Source organism: Etheostoma cragini, chromosome 1, assembly GCF_013103735.1.
Source record: "Etheostoma cragini isolate CJK2018 chromosome 1, CSU_Ecrag_1.0, whole genome shotgun sequence".
NCBI lineage: Eukaryota > Metazoa > Chordata > Actinopteri > Perciformes > Percidae > Etheostoma > Etheostoma cragini.
This window is the reverse complement of record NC_048407.1, coordinates 33,335,200-33,347,623: the sequence shown is the minus strand read 5'-3', so window position 1 is coordinate 33,347,623 and position 12,424 is coordinate 33,335,200. Positions and strand designations below refer to the sequence as shown.

The window sequence follows — 12,424 nt, the reverse complement described above, 5'->3', positions numbered from 1 at the left end:
AGAGACAAGACCGAGACTTTGAGGGGTCAAGACAGAGACAAGACCAAGACTTTGTGGGGTCGAGACAGAGACAAGACCAAGACTTTGAGGGGTCAAGACAGAGACAAGACCGAGACTTTGAGGGGTCAAGACAGAGACAAGACAGAGACTTTGAGGGGTTGAGACCGGGACAAGACCAAGGCAGGGCGAGTCCCACCTACCTCGGACTTGGACCCCTAATTAAAGTCACAAGTACAAGATGGCTGCCACAATAGAGCTAGTAAGATGGCAGTAAACATTGAGTTCCCACGATTTAAAGTAGAGAGAGAACAGCCAAAAAGAAAAGTCACTGATCTGTCAGGACGGAGACTAAAACCTGGAAACCTGATGTTGGTCCAACATGCTTCCTCTCCATCAGCTGCTGGAGCTTTGGGAGGAAGGTTTGCATTATGATGCCCCCTACTGTTCACTTTGCATCATTACATTATTAAATCCTTCCAACTGTAGTTTTAGTTAGAGTCGATTAGTTGTCCATTTTTAAGTTAAACGCCAACTATTTTGATAATCGATTATTAGTATTTATTAACTTAAATTGGTTCAAACTCCTCTGATGGCTGCTTGTTAAAAGTGAATATTTTCAGTTTTCTTTACTCTTCTGTGACAGGAAACAGAATATCTTTGAGTTTTGGTGAAACAGGATGCCATCTTGGGCTTTGGGAAACACCGATCCACATTTTTCTCTCTTTTTTGACATTTTTCAGACCAAACAACTAAACTATTAATCTAGAAAATAATCAACAGTGAAAATATCATTACTTGCCGCCCTAGTGACCAATAATCAGTTTAACTAAAGAGAGAATTGATTTTATATATCCTTCTCTAATATGTATGTTTTATTATTATTCATATAATTATCCACAATGCTTTGACCAAACCAGGTCCAGGGTAAGGACCATAGCCAGTCCAGGGTCAGGAACAAACCAGGTCCAGGGTCAGGAACATAGCAGGTCCAGGGTCAGGAACATACCAGGTCCAGGGTCAGGAACAAACCAGGTCCAGGGTCAGGAACATAGCAGGTCCAGGGTCAGGAACATAGCAGGTCCAGGGTCAGGAACATAGCAGGTCCAGGGTCAGGACAATATCCAATGTAAAACATCCAAAGACATGTTTATTTTTCAGCTGAGATTAAAGACCGGTAGTAAAACTCTGAGACACGAGAGACAGATGCAGAACTCCAACTTGTCTGTCTCGTAAGATTGATTTTTTGGGATAGGGTTGGACGTGTTTTCCAACGGGGAGACTTCTCTCTAGGGGAAACAGGATATAAGACGGGGACGCTTCTGTCTTAATTTTGCAAGACGTTGTCCCACTGTCACTGCGTTAGCTCTGTGAAAACTGTCCCCCACTGCATGGAATCACTAAATCTCACCGAAGACCTTGACTCAGTTGTGCAGCTGTGTCTTTATTTTGTCTTTATTTTGTCTTCACTCTCCAAAACAATTCATCTCCTGCTGTCCACAAACTTCCACAACAAAACGAAGACCAGATCTTCTAGTGAGAAAACAACAATCAAGAAATCAAATCAAATCAAAAACACAGAAAACTAGTTAGCAAACATGAAGTTACCCTACATGTGTTTTACTGTCTCCCCCTGACTGACTGTCTGTCCCCTCTGTCCCTCTCAGGCTTCCCGCAGACGACTCAGGGATGCGTAACAACGCTGCGGCTGCTGCCCTCGCCTCCACCCCCCCCAGCAGCCTCCCCTCCCAGACGCACCCCTGCAGCCCGCCGGACTCCGGCTCCTCGCTCACCCCCTGCTCCTCGCTGCCGCCCTCCGTGTCTCCCACCCTCACCGACGTCTTCGGCCTGCCCACCCCGCCCATGGGCAGCGGCGGCGGCGGCGCCTACAGCCTGAGCTCCTCGTGCGGCGGCAGCGGGAGCTCGCGCTCGCCGTCGCCGCTCACTCTGATGCAGGCGGTGGCGGCCTCGGGCAAGCCCTTCGCCTCCAAGCCCGTGGAGCTGTGGAGCAAGCACGACGTGGCGGACTGGCTGGAGAGCCTGAACCTGGGCGAGCACCGGGACGCCTTCCTGGACAATGAGATCGAGGGCGCCCACCTGCCCTCGCTGCAGAAAGAGGACCTGATAGACCTGGGCGTGACCAGGGTGGGGCACCGCATGAACATCGAGCGGGCCCTCAAGATGCTGCAGGACAGATAGGCCCCGAGGAGACTGGGGGTGGGGGGGCGGCGTGTGGAGCCCGAGGACCGAGGAACAGGGAGCGGGGACGTGGTTCCGATCACTTTTTACCGATCTCTTCATCAGACACAATCTCAAGTCCTTGAACTGGTTTTCTCTGTCCTAGCTAATGCTGCCTCTCGCTGTTTTTTGTCCTCTCTCATCCTCCGTCCGCCCTCATCTCAGCGCTCCGGTCTCGCCCGCCCTCGCCCGCCCTCTTCAATTTCTTCCCGCCGCCCTGAGCACCGAGGGATCACGGGATGTCGGGCGGACCCGCGGGGGGAGGGAGAAGAGAATAGCTGCTACGTCACATCAAGGAGAGCAAGAAGCGGAGGATGCCAGTACGAAGGACTGACCAGAAAACAAAAATAACTGTGGAATAGTGTGTGTCCTCAAACATGTCTGGAGGTTTATTTCACATACAAGACTCATGCTCACCCCACTGCTTTGGAATACTAGAAGACTTTTTCCATACACCTCGGTGGGGGTGCATGAAGAACCAGCTGAGCTGGTCGTTGCTCCTTTTCTATCTTTGCTAGAGTTTGTTCAGAAAATGATATTTCTTCACTAGAGTCCTACCGGAGTTATATTTCTGGGTGCATCTAAAGTTGTAGAGACAAATTTGAGATAGAGACTTTTTTGTTGTTGTTGTTGTTTTCCACCTCGTTTGTGTCAAAATAAGAGCATTAGCTGACATCTTTAAAGAAATACTAAACCATATCTTGTGTCCTTACACACACACACACACACACACACACAGACACACTTTATGCACAGTGCCACACACTGACAAACAAGAATACACACTTTCTTCACAGATATACACACCCTAAGCATGTGTACACACACCGTTACTGCAATGGCCTTCTTCTCCTGAGAGAGAGCAACGCGTGGAGCGAGGTGGTCACCCGAGGAGGAGGTCTGCTGTTACTGTTGCAGGCCCCCCCCCCTCCCCCCCCACCAGGGGCCCCTCGCCAGTCTACACCCACCCCGGTGTCCACCTCATCACACAAGGAAAACCAAGGGTAGGACACGAGGTACAAGACGGACAGACAAACGTTGGACCCGAGACGTTTTACCGGCTTGTCTGTCTGCAAAGGGCGTCCTTGTCCCTCTTGGCTTTGCCTTCTAGTTTTGTGTGTATGAGTGTGTGTGTGTGCGCGTGTGTGTGCGTGGGTGTGTTTCACTGTTCAACCCAAAATATCAATTAAGGCCAGTTTAGCTATTTCCATGGGTCCGCTATATATATATAGGCCACAGTGTAGGGAAACTAGAGCTGTACTTTACTTTAGTACTTTACTTTCCTTCTCTTCATTCTGTCAGATATTCTTCCACGTCACCATCAGCAGGTCATCACAGATGTTCACGTGGCCCCGCGGCGATGTTGATGTTTCAGACACCCTGTGTGTGTAGAAATTGAGGTGTTTTGAGAGAGTTTTACAAGGCATGTTTTAAGGAACAGTTTGACATTTTTGGGAAATACGCTCCTTCGCTTTCTTGCCATTAGTTAACACGTGCACGTAACGTGGTCATGTTCGAACCCTGTTTGCGGCTATCGGCCGTATTTACATCCGCTCTGACGCAGTTTTCGGTCTTTTTAATTCAATTTAATTTGAATTATCGTGTCAAATTATAACGGAAGTTATCTCAGGACACAGAGTATGTCTAGACCACACCGTATGATTTACAGAGGCCCTGACAACGGTTCCCCCTCAAGAGCAAGCAATTGGTTCCTTGGTGTTTTCACAGTGCTTTTCATAGTTTTTACACATCTAAGAATCTATGTTTTAATTTTCATAAGTGTACATGGACATTAACATGTCTAATTAGTATTCAAAAGGGATTTTAAAGAGAGAAACCAGCAAGAACGCTTGGAGTGATGCTCAGGTGGCGGTACAGGTGGATATTTGGGAGCTTTTACCCCATAATTTGGAGTTGTTGGAGCACGCAGTCTACTGATGTTCATTTAGGCGACTTGTTAATATGGTTATTACTCCCAAAAAACCGCTGCACAGCCCAGTGACTTTTTACAGCAGGGAGTGGGATGTGTCCATGGATGGCCAAGGGTAACACTCGGCTAACTCACCAGTATTAGCTTCCTTTTTCCGTCAGAAAGTGAAGAAGTTACGCTTTAGTTTGACACCATGAAACTGAAAACATTAGAATAACTACCAAATATGTATATGAACAGATGTTTTGGATTGATCGTCCCCGAGCATGAACGCCACGGTTAATGTCTGTAACGTTACACTAAATGTAAAGGTAGAAGCAGGAGACAGTTAGCTTAGCATAGCGACTGGAAGCTGTCTCTTCTGGCTCTGTATTATTGGATGGATTGCTACGAAATTCTGTAAACATTGATGTTTCCCACAGGAGAAAACGTGATAACTTTTGGTTGTTGCACAGCTTTCCCTCTAGCGCCATCATCAGGTTAAAACAGGTTAAAGCCTCAGCTGTACTTTGTCTTTAGTGCTAGTTAGCAAAATAGCATCTAAGATGGTGAACATGGTAAACATTATACCTGCTAAACATCAGCATGTTAGCATGGCCATTGTGTGCACGTTAGCATGCTGACGTTAGCATTTAGCTCAAAGCAACGCTGTAACAGAGCGGTAGCACTGCTGCAGCTGTTTCCAGTCTTTATGTTAAGCTAAGCTAAGCTAATTGTCTTTTGGCTCAAGCTCTATATTTACATGACATTAAACTTTATTAAACTCTCAGCAAGAAAATGAAAAAGCGTATTTTCCTGGCTGTTGTTTGATAGCATTTTATCGACTTTAAATCCAGTATCAGATCCTTTCGGAGGCCTTTTAGCTTTCAACGGTTTTAACTAACACAAGTTGTAACGAGCAACCTAATGTTTGAGAACTCATAGGTTGACATTTAAAGAGCTAAAACTCCAGTTTTACCAGAGAAATTATGTTTTCTATATAGCTAAATGACTACCTGAACATTTTGTACATTGTTCTTTGTTCAAAAAAAGAAAAAGAAAAGAAGATTAAAGAGTCAATAAGAGACTCGTTAGCATTAAGCTAACTGGAGCTCGACTCCAACCAACAGCGTCCCGGACCAGAGCAGCTGTTTCAAGGTACTAGTCTGTTATCTGAAACACAGAGTCAAAGGCAAAACCCAGTTTTAGACCAAAACAGCCTTCAGGAGAGTGTTTTCTTCTGGCAAAAGAAGGCTGTAGACGCAGCGCTGCGTTAACAACGCTGTTGCAGACTGACTCTGGTGGCCCTGAAAGAGAACTTTTCTTCTAAATCATCAGGTTCATCTTTGTGGAGCGACTTCAGCCAGATAGATGACGTGAAATGGCGTTGAATCCTTGGCTTTTTTAGAGATATTTATGGAGATTCTCTGCCCCTCTTACAGCTACAGTGCGTAATTTCTGTCTCCCCCCCATGAGGAAAGTAATGACAACAAAACTGTCAGCGCGTCCACATGATACAAGCCTTCTGTGATCGTTCGCTTGAAGGTAACCGACGTTCGTTAATATCAAGAAGTTAGTCACTGAAGCTTTAACGACTGTGCAGAGGAATAAGCGGAGAACAACAACGTGACAAAGCCGGCAGATGTTCATCATCTGGAGCCTCGTGTGAGATCAGGAAGGGAACGAAAACCATTCGGATCTTTTGACGATGAACTTCGGTCTCTGTACCTAGACTGGACTCTGTACCTAGACTGGTCTCTGTACCCAGACTGGACTCTGTACCCAGACTGGACTGGAGTATAAGCTTCTCCAAGTCCCACATATTCCCATCCAATCTCCCTGCAGCTCCAGCAGCAGAGACAGGGTTTAATCTTCGTTATAAGGGTCCATTTTCAGACTAAATCAGCATTTAGAAAGCTGGGAAATGTTTGTGTTTGCTAGCAATGAACGCAGGCTGGTCAGAAGTAGAAGAACAGTGTGTGTTGAAACGTGTATATAAGAGTGTTTACGGGATAGAAATGTCTATTTGATTATATGTATAGCTCTATTAAAAGGTTAATAGTAAAAAAAAAATAATAATAATTTTATGAAGGTTGATTTATAGTTGCCAGAGCTGACCTGATGATGACAGCAGTGGTGTCATTTGGCCCATCATCCTGCAGAGGATGCCTTAAATAAAGATGCCAGTCCCCCCCCCACCCCCGCCCCCCCATCCGGTGGACCACCATGGGACCGTATTACAGGAAATATATCATATGTATGGTAGTTAGTGAACAGGGAGAGACAACTAATTAGTTTGATCCCATTTCATTAAAGCCATGAATTACACATCTTTACTTGCAAGATTATCTTTTAAATTGATGAACATCGAATGTATTCTTCAGAATCAGAACCAGAACCAGAACCAGAATCAGAACCAGAATCAGAACCAGTACCAGAACCCGAATCAGAACCAGAACTAGAACCAGAAGCAGAGCCAGAACTAGAACCAGAATCAGAACCAGAACTAGAACCAGAATCAGAACCAGAACCAGTACCAGAACCCGAACCAGAACCAGAATCAGAAATACTTTATTGATCCCCGAAAGGGAAACTCTGTGTGGCAGTTGCACAAATATTATAAATACCAGAGTAGAAATATAAATAAAGAAATATAAGGAGTGTGGATATGTTCGGCATTTACATAGTCAAAGGAATTTTATGATACAGTATTTACATAATTAACATAATTAAGGTGTTGCAATGGTGAAAAGTAATAATAATAATAATAATAATAATAACAGTAGCAGTTGAGTATTGTACACAATACAAGCCAGTGTTAATGCACAAAACAGATTATATTGTCCAAGTTTCAACCTCTCTCAGAGGGAGGAGTTATAAAGTCTGATGGCCACAGGCAGGAAGGACGTCCTGTGGCGCTCTGTGGTGCATTGTGGGAGAATGAGTCTTTCACTGAAAGTGCTCCTGTGATTGAGCAGCAAGCCGTGGAGTGGGTGCGAGACATTGTCCAACAGGACATGTAGTTTGGACAGCTTGTTCACGGTTCAATTCCTATGTTCACTGTCCACCCGCTCACTGTCGTATTATTATGATGATATTATTTCCCGAAATAAGGTCCCGTGGTGGTCCAGCGGCCGATGGGGGACTTCACCTCTCTAGATCTCCCGGTTCCCTAACTCCACCGAACCTGCACCACTGTCGCTTGTAAAGGCTCCACCGAGACAAGGAGCTCGTGTTGTATCCCAAAGTAGATTCTTTCAGATCGCACCTCACGTGTGCTTCGATATGTGCTCGACAGTAACCCAGCGTCTGAAATATACATATATATATATACATACATACATATATATATATACACATCATTTTATTTAGAACAACTTCACCCTTATTTGGTTTCATATCACGCTCCGCAGCTCCACGTTGGCGCAGTTTTTCCAGGAGACGAATGAAACACAAGCTCTGTGTTCTGTGAACATTAGACGTACGTACGGAGGCTGGCATGGGACAATGCTGCTATAATCCTGTTCCTGTTTGAACATGTGACGTCTTTTAAAAAAAAAAGCAAACAGCGACGTCTCGGGGAGAGAGAGAGAGGGGGAGGGTAGAAAAGCACAGTATTTTTAAAGATTTATATAGAGTTCTATGACATTTTATAGAGGTTATCTGAACAAAATCTGTTCAACACTGACGTGGATTGCCAAAAAGAAACAAAATACTATATAGATCAAAATGGGGATATTGTTATAAGACTTATGGGTTATGTAAGAAGCAATATTTATTCTGAATGAATCTCCTTGGTTGTGTTTTATGTTCCCATTTTAAAGTTCCATATCATGATGCGACCACTTGTCAGTGTTTTAATGAAGTGTTGCCTAAAGTAGTTAAACTCTGTAGTGCTGTAGTAGTCTTAAAGGATAACTTTGGTATTTTTCAACCTGGAGCCTGTTTTCTTATGTTTTTGTGTCTAAAAGTGACAAATGGGAATAGTCACGGTACAAGCTGCAGTGGAACCACCGGGGAAGTTTGTGCATCTTTAATTTCTTTCCATAAAAAGTGTGTGTTGTTGCCACTGACAACTCACATTATTATTTTAAGTGTCTGACAACATTATGGAGAGGATCCCTACAGAGATAGACCTTTATGTTTAACATGAAAGAGCCCTGAAATTGCTAATGACAAACTCACCAGACTCCATGTAAATAATCACTACTTTTAGCGTGTATAGAGCAGCATATCTCCACCAGACTCCATGTAAATAATCACTACTTTTAGCGTGTATAGAGCAGCATATCTCCACCAGACACCACGTAAATAATCACTACTTTTAGCGTGTATAGAGCAGCATATCTCCACCAGACTCCATGTAAATAATCACTACTTTTAGCATGTATAGAGCAGCATATCTTCACCAGACTACATGTAAATAATCACTACTTTAGCGTGTATAGAGCAGTATATCTCCACATGTAAATGGGTGAATTAAGAGTTTATTTCAACCAAACCAGAGCAGTGATTGTTGGAACAGTGGAAAGATGAAGCGTAATGGCTTTACATTTTCATTTGGTTATTCTGTCAACTTTGTTTTACCATGTTACAATGACTGATTATTTACATGGAGTCTGGTGAGTTTGGCGATGGTGATTTCGGAGCTGTTTCCTCTTGAAGATATGCTGCTCTATGCACTTTAAAAGTAGTGATTATTTACATGGAGTCTGGTGGAGATATGCTGCTCTATACATGCTAAAAGTAGAGATTATTTACATGGAGTCTGGTGGGGATATGCTGCTATATACACGCTAAAAGTAGTGATTATTTACATGGAGTCTGGTGGAGATATGCTGCTCTATACACACAAAAAGTAGTGATTATTTACATGGAGTCTGGTGGAGATATGCTGCTCTATACCCACAAAAAGTAGTGAGTATTTACATGGAGTCTGGTGGAGATATGCTGCTCTATACACACAAAAAGTAGTGAGTATTTACATGGAGTCTGGTGGGTTTGGCGATGGTGATTTCGGAGCTGTTTCCTCTTTAACAAAAAGGTCTATCTCTGTAGGGGTGCTTCCCATAATGTTGTCAGACACTTGGACGATAATTAAAGGTGTACAAATGGCCAATAGCGTTTCATTGTAGCTGTTTTTTTGCCTAATACTGGAACAATTTCAAAGATTGTTGTCCCCATCAGTCACTGAAACACAAACACATGGAGAAAATAGATTCCAGGTTGAAAAATACAGCCGTTATGAGATATTTTGGCCAATCAAGTGACCAAGAAAATTAAAAAAAGCAGGTATCTTCTGACTTCTCTCATCTTCTGAAACGCCCTCAGTCTAGAGTGTGTGTATAAAAAAGAGCAAAAGTTTGTACATTTGTTTGAAATATATCTGCAGGCCTTTCTCGGTAGGAACCCATATGACTCTACATATATGTATACGTACATAATAAATAGACGTATGAGTCTTTTAAAGAGCACCACCCGGCCATGTTGGGACAGGCGGGGCTCAGCCACCCACCTCCACCCCCCCCTCGAAACATCGCTCCCGCCTTTATCATTGTCCAACATTTTGGGTAACTTTCTATTTTGTTCTTCTTCCTCTTTCTTTCTTTCTTTCTTAATTTCATTCTTTTTCATTGATAGACTTCATTCTTTGACGAAGTCTGCGTAGAGGCTAAGATGTTTTTTTTTTCGGTAATTTGTGCAAAGACTTGTGTTCATGTTTTCTATGTTGCTGTAATTTTGTGCTGCTGAATCATCATAGAGTCGATTAATTACTGAAATGAAAAGAGAGAGAAATTTCCTGTAACTGCACCCCCCCCCCCCCCCCCCCCCCCCCCCCCCCCCCCCCCCCCCCCCCCGCCCCCACCCCCCCACCCTTAAATCCTTGAGACTTCTTGTATGGCAACCAAAATTCACTGTAAGAAATAAATATGATATTGCACTAGTGTTGTTTCCCTCTCAGTCCTGTTGGAGGTGTGTGTGTGTGTGTGTGTGTGTGTGTGGGGGGGGGGGGCGCCAAGAATCGGGCCTCACGGATTCAGGTAGTCGGTCGAAAAATCAAACACATTAAGGTCGAGTTAAAAATAGATTAAAATTACTTAATTTAAGTTTGTTTTTTTTAGTTTTTTTGTGCAAATGTTCATTTTTTTGTCCGTTTTTCTTTCCTTTTGTTTACTAAAGAGCTTTATTTAAGTTTTAACACAGGTTAACAGTTGGCTTACGTACATTAGAGAGTGGAAAAATACAAAAAACAACAATTTATAAACATGATAAAGTGCAGTTAGTGGCTTTCATTGCATGTGGTAAAGTGCACGTTGTCCTCCCGTCAACCGTGAGGCACTATGATCACTTTTTAGGACATTTATGTCACTTTTTCATTGTTGTGCGTGCTTTTTTAAAATGTTTAAGTTATTTGACAAATTTGACCCAATTTTTTTGTGCTTTTCCGATGTTTTTGACGCTGTTTCTAATTTATTTGTAATTTTTTCCAGCTTTTGGTGCTTTTAAAAAAAGGTTTTACACTTATTCTTGGAATTCATGGTCAACAGACCTCATTTATATCAAATTATACGTAGGTTTTTAGTTAAAAAGGCAGAAATTAGGAATAAGTTTAACTAGTAGTGAAGATCAGAGGATGTTGATACTGTTACACCCCAAAAATCCAATGAGAGTAATCATTCATTTTACCTGAAGAACGTTGTTTGGAATCATCCATGTTATTTTTGGGCAATTTGCTTGTAAGAAATCCATATTTTGATGTAAAAGACACTTTGAAACGGGTTAAATTTGACCCGAGGACGACATTAAGGGTTAAAGGAGCAGATTTTAGTGTAGAGATCTTCTTCTTCTTCTCCGCTGGTTATTGTTGTCTGTTGCAGGGTCTTACAGCACCTAGTCCTCCATAACTGGAAACACACGATACCTATAAGGATTTGTAAAAGCTCCTCATATCTCTCTAAACCAGTGTTTCCCAAACTTAGGGTCGGGACCCAAAATGGGTCGCAGACCCGTTTTATTGGGTTGCCAATTGGCAGAGAACAGACTCAGCATGACCTCAGAATGACCTCAGAATGACCTCAGCATGACCTCAGCATGACCTCAGAATGACCTCAGCATGACCTCAGCATGACCTCAGAATGACCTTAGCATGACCTCAGAATGACCTTAGCATGACCTTAGCATGACCTCAGAATGACCTTAGCATGACCTCAGAATGACCTTAGCATTACCTCAGCGTGACCTCAGCATGACCTTAGCATGACCTCAGAATGACCTTAGCATGACCTCAGAATGATCTCAGCATGACCTTAGCATGACCTCAGAATGACCTTAGCATGACCTTAGCATGACCTCAGAATGACCTTAGCATGACCTCAGAATGACCTTAGCATGACCTCAGAATGACCTTAGCATGACCTCAGCATGACCTCAGAAGGGCACTTTTAAAAACTGAACCTAGACTAGATCAGCTGGTTGATATCTTCACCCAGCCACACACATCTCATTAAATTCAAGTCAGCTTTATTTAAACAAACGTTGGTGTCGGTACTGAGGGACGATGGGGGGGGGGGGGGGGGGGGACAGAGACACAGGAAGGAGAATAGAGACCTTTTCTGTTGTTGTTTACTTTTATAATGGAATAAATACACTTCATATACACTTAAATTCATGGTTTTGTTCTGTAAATTCGGGTCCCGGGAAGAGACACCAAATTTCTCTTTTAGGTCCTGAGCTGAAAAAGTTTGGGAACAACTGAACTACACTATGACTCTTTCTCGGGGTCCTGGGACTGCAGGTCCAGGGATTGAACCCCCAACCTTTCAGTTGGAAGGCAACCACTCAACCGCTGAGCCACAGCCGTCCAAATGTTCCAGTTAAATTCACAAAACAGCTGATTCTCATATAGGAAACACATTATACAGTGAAAACAAAAAGTAAAGTAGACCACAGCTTATAAAGGGGACTGTATTGTACACTGATGTAAGTGTACTGCTGTAGGACCTCGAGGTTTTATTGTTCAGTTTGTGATGGTCCTCCTCTGTGAGACGTAGACCGGCGCTGGTTCTGGACCATGTTGTGTTGGTATGGCAACGTGAGGCCCCCTAAAGCAGAGATGAGGAGTCAGCAGGAGCAGCTGCACAGGGTTTAATCAAGAGAAAGTCCAGGAAACAGGGAGCAAAACTGGACTTTCCAAGTACTCTACTATGACTCTTTATACTTTTTTGACATACTATACTATTACTTTTAGTTTTTTTTTTAACATATATTATGACTTTTTAT

The 12,424-nt window shown here is 43.2% G+C and overlaps 1 protein-coding gene across 1 annotated transcript in view; it reads left to right on the top strand.

Annotated features, from left to right (window-relative positions):
- The window catches only part of LOC117955424 (SH3 and multiple ankyrin repeat domains protein 2-like), a 128,260-nt gene extending 124,100 nt beyond the window's left edge, over positions 1 to 4,160 (top strand). Inside the window, exon 21 of the mRNA XM_034889972.1 lies at positions 1,665 to 4,160. Within this exon, the coding sequence (XP_034745863.1) occupies positions 1,665 to 2,196 (532 nt within the window). The 3' untranslated portion in view covers positions 2,197 to 4,160. The remainder of the gene's footprint in view (positions 1 to 1,664) is intronic.
- Positions 4,161 to 12,424: the final 8,264 nt, after the last annotated feature.